At 42.9% G+C, this 19,415-nt stretch overlaps 1 protein-coding gene across 1 annotated transcript in view; it reads left to right on the forward strand.

The window, feature by feature from the left end:
* The first annotated feature begins 905 nt into the window (after positions 1 to 905).
* Positions 906 to 19,415, forward strand: part of galnt13 (polypeptide N-acetylgalactosaminyltransferase 13) — a 30,284-nt gene continuing 11,774 nt past the window's right edge. Inside the window, exons 1-8 of the mRNA XM_030786501.1 lie at positions 906 to 978; positions 4,873 to 5,156; positions 10,734 to 10,902; positions 13,615 to 13,781; positions 14,249 to 14,456; positions 16,343 to 16,513; positions 18,226 to 18,343; positions 18,682 to 18,862. Coding sequence (XP_030642361.1) covers positions 5,015 to 5,156; positions 10,734 to 10,902; positions 13,615 to 13,781; positions 14,249 to 14,456; positions 16,343 to 16,513; positions 18,226 to 18,343; positions 18,682 to 18,862 — 1,156 coding nt within the window. The 5' untranslated portion in view covers positions 906 to 978; positions 4,873 to 5,014. The remainder of the gene's footprint in view (positions 979 to 4,872; positions 5,157 to 10,733; positions 10,903 to 13,614; positions 13,782 to 14,248; positions 14,457 to 16,342; positions 16,514 to 18,225; positions 18,344 to 18,681; positions 18,863 to 19,415) is intronic.

A 19,415-nucleotide genomic window follows, 5' to 3' on the forward strand; every position in this document is an offset into this window, starting at 1 on the left:
GATGTCATAAGCAACCTCAATAGATTAGTTATTACATTACAATTACATGATATCACATGCAATCAAAGCGCGGCAATGTGAAATTTTTAGGTAGTTAGTGACATAACTTTATGTTCCATAACCGTATTTTTGGCAAATCATAGAATAATCACAATCCTGGATCCCACCAACAAAATATTTCAAGTAGCGTATTCCAAACATAAATATATTTTGTCATCTACAATTATTAATTTGAATTCACTGGTTTGTGAAACAGTGGTGGCAGTGTACTCATTCGCAGTGAAATAAAAGAGAAATATACGTAGCTACAGTTATTTACCAATCATTTGCCACTGTGCTTATGCCAAAAAGTCTGACGGCTGATTTTGGATGAGAAACACCCACCAAACATCAGATGCGCTCTTGCGCAGTGGCGTTTTGTGATGGACGTACAACATAGCCAATCAGAAACAAGAGAGCGGATAGTCAAGCAGTCTGCAGCATTTTACTCAACCCGTTAGCTGACAATGTCCCGACAGAGCAGGTAGATGCCTATGCATATCCTGAAATTTCAGTTTTAATATCAAATAGCGTAGATCATGACAAAATGATTACATTATAGGGTGCCATAACATTTACAAACTGATGCCAAGAAAAATGGACACGGTAGCCAAAGCAAACGGAGCTTGCACAGGTCATGCATCATCATCGACTACCTAGCCGAGAATGATCATAAGCTAGCTAGCTGGAGCTGTTTTGTAGTTAGCAATTGCTCAGTGGGACTCAGATGACAGACGTTGTAAGCTTCAGAGCTAATAACATCAAAGCATTCACTCCGCTGCTTAGATATGTCGCTGTCTGGGTGCTGTAAACTAATATTTAGCAATACGTCGCAAATTATTTGCTCATTGTCGTAAGAAAGCTTTCTCCGACGCAACACGTTGCTGACTGAAAATCAAGACTTCAAGGTGCCCATCAGTTATCATCCACATCGATTCAGTAAGTGTTGAGAAAAGTGCGTAATTCGTTAACCTGTCTACTTCGCAAAACAGTATATCTGTTATCGCTGTAGTTTTACAGGTGACTTTTTAATCACTGGTAAAATGATTGTGCTGTGTTAGTTATTTGTGAGCAAAGTAAACATTTTTAAAAAACGGAACAAGGTGTGAGAAAAGGTACCGCAGCTCATTTTGACAGAGAGACGGTCCAGGTGATGTCACGCCAAGCCACATTTTGGGCGTCCCATCCGCGGTAACGGTGTCTTCTCTGACCGTCCTTGTTGTAGTTCTTGTATGAAATGTCTGATAAAATTATTGTGGCACGTCAAATAGAAAGGCTGCAACAGTGTATGTGGGCATTTTGTATTATTCGCTATTTGCTCAACATAGACTTAAAGTCAGAGGGTTAACGAACAGTCTTTATATTCTGTGTGTGTGTCTGTGTGTATGCGTGTGTACGTGCGTGTACGCGTGTGTTTTAAGGGAGTCTTGCGTGTTAAACGTTAATTACTTTGCTATTCTTCTTCAATACTGAAACAAGAAGTGTTGTCATAAATTACGAAGTGACATTTTTATTCCTGCTTAATCGGACTCTTAAATAGGTCAGTGCAGATCCAGCGCTAGGTCTGTCTACAATAATCTGTAGAATTACAGGGGTTTGTGAATTCTCAAGATTTACAGAACGTCCTCTATCTTAACGTTTTCTTTTTCCTTTGTGGCACATGACGACTGGGAGGACTTGTATTGTCTGTTAAGATGATGATGATGATGATGAGGATGATGATGATGATGCGAAAGATTTAATGTGATATCTTTGCTGCGGTGGTGTGCTTCTCGGTGTCTCAGGCATCAGATGTGTTTTGTCACAGACACTTTTGACAAGTTTGAGATTTAGTCAGCACTGGAGCTGAATGATTTAAAAAGTCCCTTGTTTTATTATTATTATTATCATTCTTTACTCTGTACCCGAGTAAAGAATTCAAATGATCTCACATCTCTTTTGCTCCTGTCTTAGAGTTTAATTGATGGTCTTTATTTCCTTGGCACGGTTAGACAGTGTAGGAACTCACAGGTTATAAAGCCACATTTTCTCAATGCCACTATTTAGCCTCTTGTAAATGTGATACTTACTTGCTGACAAAACATGTCAGGCCTTTAGTGCCACTGCTAATGTAATGAAAACGTCTTCACACAGAAGCGAACACCGGATGTGCCATCTTCTAGTGGGAAGTGAAACCAGTTTTACTGGTGCGGTTTTCTGTCATTGAATTACGCCGTAACTAATTAGGCCACAGTATTTGTGGGCGTCGCAGAAGTCACTGACAGTGTCAGCCGTAGTTTTTAAATGTCTGTACTATGAAATAAAAAAGAAGAAGAAACTATGTAAATATTTACAACATTGATTATACATGCGTAGTGTTGTAGACATTTGAAATGATAATAATTAGATACTCTGTGAACAAACAAATGTTCATAGAGGTGAAGCTCTTAAGTGTGGAGGTGGTTTCAGACAAGAGGGAGTTGCATGTTTTATTTGTACCTCGGCACACTACAGAAATGAGAGCATTTCAGTATCGGTTTCAATCTCAGAGAAGGGGGGAAAAAAATTGGAGAAGTGTGTCTATGTGATGTAGAGTGAAGAGGGCATTTGTTGGTTTAGTTTGGTAAACCCTCAGACGAGTTGCCTTTGTAATTCTAAAATGACAAATGTTTAGCCTGATGGTTCTAAAAATTGGTTTCAGCAAACGTGAAACAAACACATGTTATTGTTTACCAGAGCAGAGAAGTGTTTTGTGATTCACCAGTTTCTTTTGGTTTACCGCGATAGCTTGAGCTGAGAATCCTGCCTGAGTAGCAGGAGCCATAACAGACTGTTTGTATCTGGGTCTTTGATCCTTCACGCGCACAGCTTTTAATCTCCCGATGACCAACTGGATTCCAAGGGCTATCGGATCTTTTTAAGTAGCTCTGTGAAACTCTCTATTGCTTGTTTTTTTTTTGTTTGGTTTTTTTTTTTTGTTTTTGTTTTCCTTTTTTTTTATTCTCGATTGTAAGGTAGGGCCAAGCTTGTTTTTGTAACATAAGGCTGAACAGACAGGAAGCAGTCTTGCAGCGGTGCATATGGTTAAGCTAATGACCCAGCATTAGCAGAGAGACCTCAGGCAGAGCCCTGGGCCGGACTGTCGGTGCCTCTCTCTCTCTCTCTCTCTCTCTCTCTCTCTCTCTCAATCCCAGACGTGGCATTGGTCACCAAGCAGATGGCCTCCAAACAACAGAACTGACCAGATTTCTGCCAGATACCGAGTGTTCCCCCTTCTAATGTGTATGTGTGTGTGCGTGGTGTGTGTGTGACTCTCTGATAGTAATCAGGTAGGTGCACACTTGAAATAGGCCAATGATCAACCCAATAGTTGAACAGTATCATCAGACAGATTTTAATAGAGCCTACAAAAGCAGGCCGTTACAGTATGCATTAAAAATGCAGTTTGTTGTGATTGTGTACGCCTGGTCACCCCAAGACCACAGAACTGTCTGGAGAGCCTCCGTAATGGCTCATTCCTCTGATGAAGACTGGTGATTGGATACAGATCATTGGGCGTGTGTTTGTTTGTGTTTATTTGTGAGTTTCCTGCTTTTGTTTAGGGTTTAGGTCTCAAAGGACTGTAAATTTTTGTTGACAGTGCTGTTGTGCCCAGACTGCCAGCTTTGCCAGTCGGATGATAGAGTGGCTTTGTTTGAATGCTGGTGATGGGCACAGACAAGTAAGAGGGAACACACTGCGGTACTGAAGGAGAAGAAGAAGGGGGGGGCAGTTTACTCGTCTGATTTCTCTCTCTCTCTCTCTCTCTCTCTCTCTCTCTCTCACTCACTCACTCACTCTGTCTCTCTCTCTCTCTCTCACTCTCTCTCTCTCACTCACTCACTCACTCACTCTCTCTCTCTCTCTCTCGCACTCTCTCTCACACTTTCTCTCTCTCTATCTATCTATCTATCTATCTATCTATCTATCTATCTATCTATCTATCTATCTATCTGTGTAAGCGTGTGTGCCTGTGTGTGTCTGTGTGTGTGCGTGTGTGTGTGTGTTTTAGTGAGACAGACTGAGAGAGACTGACAAATAATTGACCACAGGCTTGTGTGCATGAGAGAGAGAGAGAGAGAGCACGAGAGAGTGAGAGAAAGAAAAGAAGAAGGAGTGAGGGAGGACAGAGACAGGGCAGAGAGAGAGAGAGAGAGAGGGATGGGTAAAGCAGACAGAGAGCGAGAGGTGTATGGTGCCTGGCCATGATAAGGAAATGAGATGATTAGATTTCCCTGGAGGTTGGCCTTAAGGCTGGTGCAGTAAAACCGCCTGTCGGCTCTCAACCATTTACCACTACAGATCTCAAACGCTGTCACTTAGACTCATGACTGATAACACTGAAGATTAGAAGTGTTCTTAAGGAATACACAACCTCAGATGTTTACGTTTGTCCGCTGGGATCCCTTCCATGTGTTATCTTCTATGTATTGTCCAACATTTAGAAAGGTTACTGCTTTTGCCTCTTGACAGGTAAAAATAACTGATTTGAAAACATTGTCTTAAGTAAATGTGTGCCCAAAAGCATGCTTTTTGTGGAATAGAAATATATTTGTGCAGAACCATTAACGAATGTGTAAAGTCTCTTGCGGTGAATGACTTTAGCTCCTAACCTGAAAAAAAGATTTGTTGAGTGCTGCACCTGAGGAAAACATTGTTTTTCTCGAAAGGAAAGTGAACTGACTGAGATGTTTTGAGATGAAAACGCAGTTGGTGTGGTTCTTTTTTTTTTGTCGTTGTTTCTTTTGTTTTAAGCGAGCGGTGCGTCTGATCGTTTTCTCCATCCCTGATTCGTTGTTTTTTTCCCCTTTCCAGTGGGATGACGTCCTTCTCCCGGCTGTGCTCCGTCGCCCCCACGCCGCCTCACCTCCTCCTCCTCCTCCTTCTCTTCCTCTCTTCTGCTCCTCTTCCTCCAGTTTCTTCTTTCTCCTTGGTCTCCTGACGGCAGACGGAGCCAATGCGACGTTTCGTCTACTGTAAGGTGGTGTTGACCACCTCGCTGGTTTGGGTTCTGGTGGACGTCTTCCTGCTGCTTTACTTCAGCGAATGCAACAAGTGTGAGGACGGAAAGGAGCGCTCCTTACTCCCGGCTCTGAGAGGTGAGTTACGGATAATCCCCCCCCCCCCCCCGCCAACGTCTCTCTCTCCCTCCGTAATACCATTAAACGCCGAAGCCGCGTCCGAGATTCTCCGTTTGCTTATGCGCAGATCACGTCTCATCTGCGACCGAGAGAGTCTGAACAGAACCGTATTTACTCAGAAAATGTGGTGTAACGGATTTGCTGACTTTTATTTCATAAGTCAAAGTTCATTAAGTTTTACGTACTGTCCAGTCTACTGATGAACATGAAGTATAACTGAATCAGTAGGCCATTAAGAGCCCTCCAGTCTCTGAATGTGAATCTTTTCATTTCTTGATGCAGTGACGTTAATGAATGGATGTAATGCCGAACTCCTTTGTGATGACATGGTTTTGTAACTTGGGTAATGTAGTATTGTTAGGATGAATGGCTGTATATCTGCCAGGTACTTGGCGTGTGTCCCCCAAACTCATTGGATGCTTGTCCTTTCCATGCTCTCTGAGCTAAGTGGGTTAGTGGCACGAACAGTAAGCTGCTTTCAAATTTAGAATGGTGGACAGTCTTGATGAAGAGGAGAACAAAATGGTTTTTTGGGGGTTTTTTTTCCCCGCTTTTGTCGACAGATGGCATGGCATTTAGGCCTGTGTCTCGTATCTTATAGCAGTCGTGAATGCAGAATGCAGGGGATGGGTCGTAAGACTGCAGTTTGCTTTCGGGCGTTCAGGCTTTAAATATGTCGGTGAAGCTATTAGGGAATTAAATTGTCAAATAAGGTCTAAGAAGCCATTGTAGAGAGAAAAGCTCAGCTTAGGCTAGTGACAGTCTGTTAGCCATTCACAGTTTGGCTTTGTTTTTGAGAAAGGTGTCAACACGCCTCTTAAAGTGCCACTTTTTTTGTTCAACATGTTGCAGTTTTTTTTCCTATATTAGCTTTTTTGATACTTGAACATTGGTGCGTTTAAGAAGCTGGCTTTAGACCATCCACTACTGTGATGTGATTTGGACACTGTGACCACATATGTTAAAATATGGGCTGTGCTGCTCTACCTTGCCTTTCTCTATTAGTTTACTTCTTAGATGCTTAATATTACACGGTGAACTAGATTAGAGACTGTCTTAAAGGATGTGTAATGTTGCACGCAAACATTGAGACAACTATAACGTGAAAGTTGGTAAAATAATCTTTATGAATTATATAACTACAGTATTCTGGTAAGATCCATTGAGTTGAACATGAACATGTTGGTAAAATAATCTTTATGAATTATATAACTACAGTATTCTGGTAAGATCCATTGAGTTGAACATGTTCAGGTTGAGAGGCACTCCATGCTGAGTGTTTTAGAGGTTTGCTTTATGTTACTTCCAGCTGAATAAAGGTATTTGGTCAGTGCTGCTCTTTGTGGTGAGTGGCATATGACATCACCTTTATTATAGGACAGAATGTCCATATGTCCCCTTCTGATGTAAAGAACATGGGCTGGAAATTTCCATTACTCTATTTCTCTAATAGAGCAGAAGACCGGTGAATCATTAGGCATCTTCTCCAATCAGGAGGCTTTCTAGGAGAGAGAGAAAAAAAAAAACCTGAGGGAAGTGAGACTACATGACTGCATTGAATCTGACACGATTAGTTAAGTCAAACATGGATCAGTTACATGCCTAGTTAAACTATATTTCATATTTTAGTGTCAGACGTTATCCAAAGGAAAGAGGCACTTAGCATTTTTAAGTGGCTGCAAAAATCTTTTACCCCGAAGCCGAATTTCCTCAGCCCTTCTTGTTTTGGATGGGTACGTTAGATGCTTTATGTTCAAAATAAATCAACAGACAGAGGCTGAATCTCTTTTGGGGAAAAAAAACGGAAGACGCGACGATCGTTTTTGCCTGAATCGTCGTTTGAAACGGATTTTCTGTTTCATTCATTTTGACCAGCTACTCTGCACAGAACAAATGTGTTAGATTGTGAAATCATTTGGTAGAGTACACTGTGGTACAGTGGAGCTGGGGAAAAAAAAAAAAAAAAGAAATTGGCAGTGGAACGATTCATTCACCTCTGTAGACCCAGCTATGGGAAACCACAATAGAACACACTCTAGAGGACAATGTACATTTGGCCCGTAAAGTTAAAATGGCCTCTTTGACTGTTAATGAATAATACAGGTTTGGTTAGTATATCTCTCTTGGCAGATAAGAATTCATTGTGGTGTTATTGGAGAAGATTGGCACACTGCAGTCCCAGCATGAGTAATAACGGACACCTTAGAAAATCCATTATTAAACTAACTGCATTATTCAGATGGGAACATGCACAGGTTTTAGAGTTAATGCTGTGGAATCGGATTCTTGACTTTCCTGTTGCTGTTTCTCTGAACACCGTTCCTGTCGGCATATTTCCCTACCTTACTCTTAAGATCTATAGTTAAAAAAATGATCTGTCTATCTATCTATCTATCTATCTATCTATCTATCTATCTATCTATCTATCTATCTATCTATCTATCTATCTATCTATCTGTCTGTCTGTCTGTCTATCTATCTATCTATCTATCTATCTATCTATCTATCTATCTATCTATCTATCTGTATGTCTGTCTGTCTGTCTTTCCACCCATCCATCCATCCACCCTCCCACCCATCCATCTGTCCATCCATCCATATATATTGTTAAGTCTTACTGGTATGTTTACCCGTGTTATTGGTTTGATTTGTTTTCCACTGGGGACCGAAGGCTTCTTCACTGGTCATCACGCAGGAGTTAGGATGTAGTTGTGAGACAGAGGTATGGTGAAGCAGCCAGGAGTTTAATAATAATAATAATAATAGGCTAGCTGCTCACCGTGTTGAAACACCTGTCTATAAAACACGGTTACAGATGAAGCTAATTGCCTTAAATTAGCTCGGTTGGTAAAGCACAGCACTATGTGTCATGCGGTGTAATTTCATGACTTTCACTCGTGGGTTTCACCCCATGTAATGCGTCTCCCCCCCTCCACTGTATAATGTGAGTATTCACCTCTACAACTCCACTTTAATTCAAAAGAGAGCTATTTAACGATGACAAAAACAGATTTACACTCATTCATTGCACTGCCAATGATTCATGTCTGTGTCGCTTAAGAATCATCAAACATTTATGGCACGTTCATGTCGGCTTATTAATGTATAGAGAGAATCTCTGTGAAGCTGCTCAACTGCCTCTCTCATGAGAAAATGCCGTTGAATTTAGTGAGACCAGAAATCAGATCCCAATTCTTGGCATTGATCAAATTTTTTGATTTCAGCAAAAAATAGTAAACAAAATTACAGTTGATACAATTAGTTCCAGTGGGAAATTCAAGAACAGGAACTGTCATCTCAGGATTGTTTCTTATTTTTTCATAGTCAGTCCTTTAATGTTTCTCTGTTCAGCCTTCATATCACACACCCTTACTGCTCAGGTTGCTTAATTTGGCTTTGCTGTTGGCATTTAGTGTTTTGTTTTTTGTTTTTTTTTTACACTTGTATATGCCTACAAATCCCCTTTGTTGTCCAAAACTCTCAATCTTTCATTCACTGCTTTAACACGGCCAAAGGACCGGTCATCCCTACGTTAGCTGAAGAACCTGTCAGCGTTTGTGTGACACGGGGCGTGTTAGCGGCGTAAACACGTCCAGTAAAGGCCACCTGGGCATGCGGTAGCCGTGCCTTTACAACACTAATCCTGCTTGACCTTCCTCTGAAGGTCAGCGGCTTGACCCCTGACACCCTCATGATGATGATCATGATAATGATGATGATGAGGGTGAGGAGGGCCATCTAAACAGGCCTCACTTCTCTCAGAGACCCCCACCCCCACCCCGCCCAACCCAATCCTCTTAACTTACTTCCACTGCAGATGGCTCTTTTCTCCATATAGAAATCCCAGTCCTGTCACAGATTACTCCAGAGAAGTGGGAGGCAAATCCTGGAAATGTTATTTACCTTTAAAGCTGGGAGAAGCCTTTGATGGTCTGATCATCCTAATGGAAAATTTCACTTATAGTAATTCCTCAGTGAATTTGGTTAATGTAGCAAACTAACTAGACCAATACAACATCCACTCACTACGTTTACAGTTCTTGTAGCAAGAGACAGTAGGAGCAATGTTTTTATTGTATAGGAGATAGATACAGTATCTGTTCTATTTCATAGTCTAATAGCTTGCATAACACATGCATGTCATGTCACAATTAACAGTAAGTGTTAGTTATTACATATAATTTTGGCACACATGGAGATAATAGTACAGTATGGCTATTACCTCACCGTTACACATATTAGTGATGATTAATGTAAAGCAGGTATTATGTCTTTTGTGAAACACCTAGATAGATGTTAGTACTGGTCTGTAATCAGCATGGGAATTTAGAGTGCGTTCGGTCAAATACAACAGGATACATGTTTCTACGTTTTTTCAGGAAACATCACACAGGTGTATTGTGTGTGTGTGTGTGTGTGTGTGTGTGTGTCAGAGGCTATACCAGAACACTCTGTGAACAGGGATTAAATGACCTGCTCTTACATCCGGAACGAAGATTACACCCCGTTCCCATTTACGCTTCAGGTGACAGGAGCTGTCGTTTGCTCTCAGCCTCCAGTGGAGATGCTGGTTTGGTGCTTAATTAGTATAACAACAGATGTTGTGTGTGTGCCCACAAGCTCAGTCCAGTACTGTTCACTGTCTCTCATGTGTGTGAAGCTGCTTGACCAATGTCTGTGCTGTGTTACAGTATAGCACAGGTAGGTAAAAAGTTACGGTCCAAGGACAGATTTTGTTGCCCTGTTGACACATTCAATAACGTGGATCAGCGGCGTAGAACAGTGTTCATTGTTTTTAGCTCGTATCTATGACAGGTCGTCTTAAATTATATCCGCCGTCCACAAAGCGCGGTCCCATTTTTAAACCAGAAAGGCCGTCATTCAGCACACTACATCATGTATTTAGGTTAATGGCAGTGGCTGTTAGACACCACTGTTCTCTGAGGAACCATTGTACTGATATTACCTCTCAGGAGGTACCATAAATCCCAGAACCAGTTTAAGGTTCTGTCCAAACAGAGCAGAGGTGTGTGTTCCAAATCCGAGTCTCTTGGTTCAGACCTCCAGCCTTGCTGCACCTGCTGGGCTCCCAGGGGATTGTAACTGTCCGTGTGGATTTTGGTTGATGTGTCGGCCAGGGTCTCTCTGGCAGGCTGTTGGTGGACGCAGACGGTCAGAAGCCTTTGTAGTTGCAGGAATATTTCCGAGTGCTTTCATGTGGTTTGGCAACGTTAATCGTCTTGTCGCGTGAAATGTTCAGTAGGGGGGATACAGCCATTTCAAAGGAGATGTGTGCCATCTTCGTTCTCACTGGTTCAGACTGGAGATGAACCAGTACTACACGCTGGTACTCGTATGAGGCTTATGCAGCATGGTAAACGCTCATATTTAGTGCCGACGTCATAATTTAAAGCGTCCACGTGCAAGTACACTGACTGACTGAGTGCTTGTCTCAAAGCTGTTTTAAATTGCCAAAACCCTTAGGGTGTGGTGTCACTGTAGTGTTTTTATGGATTTTGCCATTTTTTTCTGAAGCTGTCATGTCGCGTAGCCATGAGGGTCCAGGGGAGATGGGTAAAGCCGTGGTCATCCCTAAAGAAGACCAGGAGAAGATGAAGGAAATGTTCAAAATTAACCAGTTCAACCTGATGGCCAGTGATATGATCGCCCTTAACCGCAGTCTGCCTGATGTTAGACTGGATGGGTGAGTGTGTATGCATGGCTTTCTCTTTCTCACTGACACACACAAACACACACACACACACACACACACACACACATACGCAGACACATGTAAATACACACACACACACACACACACACACACACACTCATACATGTTGACATGCCTCATGCTTACACATATATTTATCCAGACACATATGCCAGCAGACACAAACACAGGTGTCCACATGCAGAACACACTTGCTTCACAGCTTGGGCTGCGTCATGCTGAGTGTTTTTTGAGCCTTCTCTCTGTTGTTCATATGAGATATACAGTCACATGCTCACTGTAACAGATTATCAAATCCTCCTTTACCCACAACAGTGGAAAAGGGTGAAAGACTGCAGAGTACATGCCAGTCACACCATGTGCATATGGACACTCACACACACACACACACGCACATATGAAACGCACACGCACACACACACACACACATGCACACACATTTTCTCTCACACACAGACCCCCACATACACACACATGCACATACTCACACAGACACACATGCCCACATGCACACACGAACACATACAGACGCACACGCGCCCACACACTCACAGACTCAGTCACAGAGGAATGGAGCTCCATGACCCACTTGAATAACCTAATGAGCCTTTGGTTGCAATACAGAATGAAACATCTTCTTTTAGGAAAGAAAAAGACATTTTGAGATGAAGCTTTCCTGTGTCCCAACTCACACGTACTTGTGGTAATATTTTCACATTTTAAGGAGATGCTTTTTAATTTTTCAAAAAAGCACACTGCCAGTGTATGTGTTAAGACAACATAACTGCATGTCATTTGATCTAAATTGTGATTAATTCTTCAGCTGTGAAACAATGTTAAAGGTGACAGATTGACCCAGCGTACGGTACGTTGAGAAGCAACTCCTCATTTCTGGAATAAGATTGAATTTCCCGCGTGGTCTCCCGCAGACGAAGTGGCAGACGTTGGACGCGGTACGTTCGGATTCTGCCCTAAGAAATCGCCGAATCTTCCGGCCGTTGCAGTGACATAAACCATTTTTATGACATTCGCGCGAAAACCGTTCAACCGAGTTTCTACGGCCCGTTCGTAGGGCATTTGATCGAAGGCAAAGTGCACTTTCCGTTCCAGCCAGAAAAAGAAACCGAACATTAATAGCACTATAAATCTTCTCGTTTTAGAGGATCGAGCCGTCTTCAGTAGAAACCCGAGAGGCTCCAGAGCTACTATTTTCTCTTTGCTTGGTGACAGCGGAGTGAGAAAGGTCTTTGTTTTCAGAACACCCCCCCCCACACACAGCCATTTAGACTGCATAATACAAACCCAAAGAGCTATTTGTGTGAAACATTACAGCATTCATCTTATGTCTTGCTGATCTACGCTGCTATTTGCCTCACAGAAGAATATTACTATGATTCATGCTCGTGTAGTTTGTCACAGGCGTGTGTTTATGTCTGTTTTCTCGCTAAGTGCACTTTTCATGCCATTTACCCTCGATACGGAGGCTCTCCTCCCCGTTTCTTTCGGTTCATCACAACGTGCTCTAATATTTTATCCTTTTTTTATCACCATCTATGAGATCTAAGAGCAAAAACTACACTTCGGTGAAATAATAAATGGTCCAAAACACAGCAAAAAAACAAAAAACAAAAACCAAAAAACACAAAAGGCTGGAAGAAGAGGAATCTAAACGTAAGTTTGTATTGTTCCAATAGTATGATAAACATTTAGAATGAGATTCTCCATGAATTGTAAATGAAAAGTTGCGTAACATAACAGTAATGATTCGATCTAAATCGAACTGAGTCGTCTGGCTTTCCGGAAGGTGCAGGAAAACACCAGTGTAGGTACAGATTTTTTTTTTTTAATTTTCGCTAGCGTTGTACGAAGGTGAGAACACAGAGAGCGGTTGAGCTCAGGAAAGAGAAACAAGCTGTTCTCTCAGAAACAGTCGCTCTGTTCCCATTCTGTCATTCTCCAGTGTCACAGCCAGTTTGGAGAAGGGACTGTCCCACTGTCCCTTCCAATCCAAACCGTCAGCTCACACATCCCGCATTGCCCGAGTACGCCCCGACACTTAAGCAGCCTCATGCTTTATTTAGCCTCTCACCGTGCCGTCCACCGCTCTAGCCCCTCCATCTGGGCGTCTGCGACAGAGAGAGAGAGAGAGTGTGTGTGTGTGTGTGTGTGTGTGTGAGAGAGAGGGAGAGAGAGAGAGAGAGTGTGTGTGTGTGTGTGTGTGTGTGTGTGAGAGAGAGAGAGAGAGAGAGAGAGAGAGAGAGACAGGTCGTAGAGTTGAAACGACGCCAGTTGCTGTCAACTCTTCACTTTTCATGTTGAACCGTTCAACTGAATGAAGGCTGTCCTATATTCATCAGTCACGAGAGCCCAGGTTTATGTTTTTTTTTGTGTGGTATGTCGATGGCTCATGACGCAGTCCGTTAGAACCTCTTGCCTTCACTCATTGATTGTATTCTATCATTGGCTTAACTGATTTTGTGTACATTAACGATTAGGTGATTAGCTTTATCAGGGCCGTTTTTGGTTGGCCATAGCAGTGGTTGATATTGATTGTGGGTTTGTGAGGACTCAGTTGAAAACCTTTGGTTTGCCATAAAAAAAAAAAAAAAAAAAAACCGAAAAGAAAAGAAATAGTGTATGAATTACAGCGATGACTAACCTTTGTCCGTCTGCGTCTCCCAGCTGTAAGACGAAGGTGTATCCGGACGACCTTCCCAACACCAGCGTAGTGATCGTTTTCCATAACGAAGCCTGGAGCACGCTGTTACGGACCGTGCACAGCGTCATCAATCGCTCACCCAGACACTTGCTCCTGGAGATACTGCTGGTGGACGACGCCAGCGAGAGAGGTACCGCTTCCAATCAAAGCGTGACATATTTACACAGTTCAGACATCAATTCTCTGCCCAAAGTCATTGCTAGAGTAAGTACTGGACTTGCTAACTCAGTGGCTGTCAAAGTTAGGGTGACTTTGAAAGTCACTGTTAAAGGCAGAGTTTGAGGCACAGCTGGAGTCAGCGTTTGAGTCATTGCCAGAGTCATTTGCATTCGTCGACCGAGCCCGCGTTAAAGTCAGCGCCAAGGGAAAAACGCCCCCCCTCCCCCAAATTTGTGCTAAATTATTTGCTTGACTCACTTCACCTCAGGCTAATCTTTGGCTTTTTCCGGCAGCTCTAGTGTGTTATTAAATAGTACCTTTAAAAAGACTTCAAAAACGGAGAGCAATTCACATCAGCACCTTACTATAAACGTCATGGACTGCAGTTCATACTGAGAGGTCCTTTCAGTGTATTGCAAAGTGTTTGCTCTTTGACAGATTTCCTGAAAGACAAGCTGGAGACCTACGTCCGGACTCTTGAAGTCCCGGTTAGGATCCTGCGGATGGAGAAGAGGTCCGGTCTGATCCGAGCACGGCTACGGGGTGCGGCGGCCACAAGGGGGCAGGTCATCACCTTCCTGGACGCCCACTGTGAGTGTACGGTGGGCTGGCTCGAACCACTGTTGGCCAGGATTAAAGAAGACAGGTCAGTGGTCACCCATCCCCCACTGCTGTGTGCCTGAGAATGGGCTTTGTTAAAAGATTGTATTCAGTTCAGTTAAATATAAATGAAATGAACCCCACCTCATTAAAAACAGGTCTGTCCACAGCGTAAATGGTAATTGAATTTAACCCACCTCAAAGGTTTGTTCAAAGCATAAATGGTAACGAGTGTTTCTGTTGGGCATTTTTTTTAGCTGTTTGCTGCTATTTTTCTCTGGCAATATATAATACGATAACAAAAAAAAACAACAATAAGAAAATAACACGTTTCTTTGTGATTCATAACACGCGTGTGTGTGTGTCTGTGTGTCTGTGTGTGTATGTGTGTGTGGGTGTGAGTTTCTGTGTGTGTGTGTCTGTGTGTGTGTGCGTCTGTGTGTGTGTGTGTCTGTGTGTGTGTGCGTGCGTCTGTGTCTGTGTGTCTGTGTATGTCTGTGTGAGTTTCTGTGTGTGTCTGTGTGAGTTTCTGTGTGTATGTGTGTGTGTCTGTGTGTGAGTTTCTGTGTGTGTGTGTGTCTGTGTCTGTGTGCGTCTTTGTGAGTTTCTGTGTGTGTATTTGTGTGTGTGTCTGTGTGTGTGTGTGTGTGTGTCTGTGTGTGTGTGTATGTGTGTGTGTCTGTGTGTGTGTATGTGTGTGTGTCTGTGTGTACGTATGCAGGTAGTGCACCCCTCCCAGTCCTAGTTTAATCACTCCCAGCTGAAGGCAAAATATGACAGTTTATTTTGCCACAACATTTTCTCACACACACACACACACACACACACACACACACGGTTGTCAGACTGAATTAATATGATGACCTCTTTGACAGTTTACAGAACAAATTGTCATCAAACAAATTCTTCGTTTACCCTGGCACTGGCTTGTCGCCGTCAAATAACAATCTCTGCCTTTTTCAATGCTTCTAGAATAATCTTATTAGTTTACAGGAAGTGAGATATCACCCGAATCTAAAATTATTAAAAAAAAAAAAAAAGTCCCACAGGTGTCTGGCCAATCCTTTCTCTTATTAGATTCACGCCATTGTGCTGAAATGGGTAACGATCCAGACCATTAGGATAACACTACAGCCAATATCCGGTTACACAGGCATAATCACACGCTCATACTCACCCATGCCTTTGGCCTGCCCTCCTCAGGTAGCCTTACGTTTTTCCCTTTTCTTCTCCTGCAGGCACAAACACATCCAGAATCTTGCCGTACACTGAAGAAAATGATCTTGATGTATTGTTTTAGTCAGTCTGCACTATTCAGCGCTCGGGATATTGCCAGCCTTGCTGTCGTTGTGTTTTGTATTAGATTTACATTGATCGTAATTACATTCTGGGTAGTGTAATACGTTCCCCTTGGTGTTTTTATCTAATTAGCATTCCCGTTATAGACTTCTGGGAAGACCGTAATTGGTAATAGCATCACAACGTTATTGCTTCCATGTAAATAAATGCATAATGAATCGACAAAAGTACTCGAAGGCTCGGAAGCACATCCTGAGCTGTCAGCGAGCTTAATTTTTCTTTTCGTCTCGTGGCGACGAAAGTTATCCTCAGGCCGTTGGCTTTTGTAAGTGATTTATCAGCTCTTGGGCAAGAATGAATCTTGTGAGTTCTTCACGGTCAGCACTTTAACCAAACCCCGACTGTGAAGACGCCATATTAAAACAGGCTTTGGAAGGATGTGGTGGGATAATTTGAGTACTGAGAAAAGCGTTGCAGAGAGAGAGAGAGAGAGAGAGAGAGAAAAAAATGATTGCAGAGTGCTTATGTTGTCAAAATATGAACTGAAGGCCCATCTTGCTCTGTGCTGGTGTGAGACACTTTATCGGTATGATTGTTAAAGTTGTTATTTGTTTGTTTGTTTGTTTGTTTCAGGAAATCTGTGGTCTGTCCCATCATTGACGTGATAAGCGATGAGACGTTTGAGTACATGGCGGGCTCTGACATGACGTACGGAGGTTTTAACTGGAAACTCAATTTCAGGTGGTACCCCGTCCCCCAGAGAGAGATGGATCGACGCAAAGGAGACAGGACCCTTCCCGTCAGGTAGCCGGCTGAACGTGCCCAAGGTTACTCATAGATTCTAGAACGGTCTTTGGGTAAAGTGCACGGCTGCCAGCAAAGTCAATGAGTCATCATCTGCAGAAAGGTCACAAGACTTTAACGCGTCGTCTAAATCAGAACGGTACGATCAAACGGGCGCAGAACCTTCTCATGAATCTTTTCAGAAAAGGGCTAGCTCTTGTGTCAGAAAGTTCTGGAAATTCTCGAGCGTTGGCACCATGGAAACGGGAGGGAGTAGATAGCCTCGAGGTAATAAAGTCAGTCAGCGACTTGGCTTCGAGACAGCGCCATTCTGTATGGACACATTATTCTAGTTTAACAGATACATTTGTTATACATCAGTGCAGCAGACAGTCCTCAGGATCAGACTGGAGACGAGGTAATTATATCACCACACAGGAGCTGGGTTTCTTTTCTTCCCTGCTCTAAACACAGTGTATAGACATTTTTATTCAAGCCAAATATTATGATGGATCAGGCTTACACAAACAGGAGAGAGCTTAAAGGAATATATACCCGTATATTTGGACGTTTGTGTTCGATGAGTAATGAAAGAATTTTTGCCCCAGTGCAACTGATCAATAGATGTTATTGAGTGGTATTATCTGATGAGACGTCAGATGGCAGAGAAGCAGTACGATGGGTCCTGTGAAGTATTTAAAGAAATTCTGTGTTTGACATGCACTGCGCACAGCTAGACACACAAAGGCATAATTAAAGGATAACATTGATCGCAAGAGAGACAGAAAGAGAGAGAGAGAGAGACTGACAGAGAGTGAGAGAGGGAGAGAGAAGGAGAAAGAGACTGACAGAGAGGGAGAGAGAGAGACTGACAGAGAGTGAGAGAGAGAGAAAGCGAAAGAGAGACTGACAGAGAGAGAATGTGATCTGAATGGAAAGAGGATGTATCTGTCACACAGTGTCTACCAAAAAAATGCCCACAGTGAAGGACACCAAAATGGACAATAAAGAGAGAGAGAGAAAGAAAAAAAGAAAACCTCCATTTGAGATGGTTGTCAGGGTTTAGTTAAAGCAGTTTTTTTTGCTGCAGGTTTGCTGCACAACCTGATGGGTCTGGTCTCCTATGCTGTTAACTTACAGGACTCCCATCAGAATGATTTTGGCATCTGTAGGTTTACTGTATCTATAGCAGCTTTACCTACCAGCTCTACCTGAAATCCAACAGCTGAAATCATAAGCATCAAAGGCATCTTCAGTTACGTTCCTACGGCATATAATCACTAAAAACCATCTTCACGTCTTAAAAAAATTCCCCCTCTCTGATTTGCATACCATTAGGAAGATAAAGACGCAGAGCCGTTTACCACACGTCGGATGAGCCCTTTTTTTCTTTAGAGATTGCATCAGCCGCGCGGGCGTGGATGTCTTTTAAATGGGACCAGAACGCAAAGGCGCGCTACAATCAGTCTCTCCCTTGCATCTGAATTAGCGTATTCTATCAATCAGAGAGCGAACGGAGATTACGGCCCAGAACACCGTAATGGATTAATGAACATAAGCCATTAATTTAGTAAATGTTTACACAAATCCATTTCACTGAACCCCAAACTATCACCAAAAGTTTGTTTTTTAGAGTTTGTTTTTTTTTTTTTTTTTTTTTTTTCTCTGTGCTTGGGTAAGAGCGAAGTTTGTTTCGCGTTTGTTCGTGACGTTTGTCCGTCTCCCTCCTGCAGGACTCCCACGATGGCTGGGGGTTTGTTCTCCATCGACAGGACGTACTTCGAGGAGATTGGCACGTACGATTCGGGCATGGACATCTGGGGTGGAGAAAATCTAGAAATGTCTTTCAGGGTGAATTTTACATCCTTTTACCGTCTTGTGTCGTGTTGAATGCAAAATTAAGGTTCGCGTGATCATAGCCTTGGCACTATTCTCTTTAACAGAGTCTCATGAATAGTCAACATAATAAAGCGCCTCAGCATTGAATTGAATTGAATTGAACTGAATTGAATTGAAGTCTTGAACATTTGAGATCATATCTTGCTGATAGGTGATGGCATCCCTTTCATGTCTGTGTGTGTCTGTGTGTGTCTGTGTGTGCATGTGTGCGTGCGTGTATGTCTGTGTGTGTTTGCGTTTATACGCGTGTGTGTTTGTGTTAATATGTGTGTCCGTGCGTGTGCGTGCAGATCTGGCAGTGCGGCGGATCTCTGGAGATCGTGACCTGCTCTCACGTGGGTCACGTGTTCCGGAAGGCCACGCCGTACAGTTTCCCCGGCGGAACCGGGCAGGTCATCAACAAGAACAACAGACGGCTGGCGGAGGTCTGGATGGACGAGTTCAAGGACTTCTTCTACATCATTTCACCAGGTACCTGCTGTTCCGTGTGAGCAGGATCTGAAGGAGCTGGAGTGTGTTATGCTGGTGCATGTGGACTTGTGTGCTTTAGCCGTGTGGCAGGGAACTAGGCAGGCGTGACATCCGAGATTTCTCACGACAGATCACTGCGGCCGTGACAGTCTTCCATTCTCTCTTCGCTCAGAAAGACTCATTTTCAGAGTGGATTTGATCTCCTGTGTTTTGGTTATCTGTTCACCCTGTACTTTTAACAGTTAACTGAATGTTGGAGTGTGTGCGTGGTGAATATGTGAGCATTTTCAAATTGTACCAAAGGTTAAAAACCTTTATCTAAAACCTTTCACCAGGTTTTGTCTTTGCTGCTGCTGCTGTGTGTGTGTATATGTGTGTGTGTGTGTGTGTGTGAGTGTGTGTGTGTGTGCTTGCGTGCTTGTGTCTGTCTGTTGTAGATGTCTAAAAATAGCCCTCCCTCCGTCTCTCTCTCTCTCTCTCTATCTCTCTCCCCCCCCTCTCTCTCGGTGCAGGGGCAGAATTCTGTTATTCTGTTAGTGTTTAAGGTCCCTGA

Source organism: Chanos chanos, chromosome 10 (genome assembly GCF_902362185.1).
Source record: "Chanos chanos chromosome 10, fChaCha1.1, whole genome shotgun sequence".
NCBI classification, from domain to species: Eukaryota; Metazoa; Chordata; class Actinopteri; order Gonorynchiformes; family Chanidae; genus Chanos; species Chanos chanos.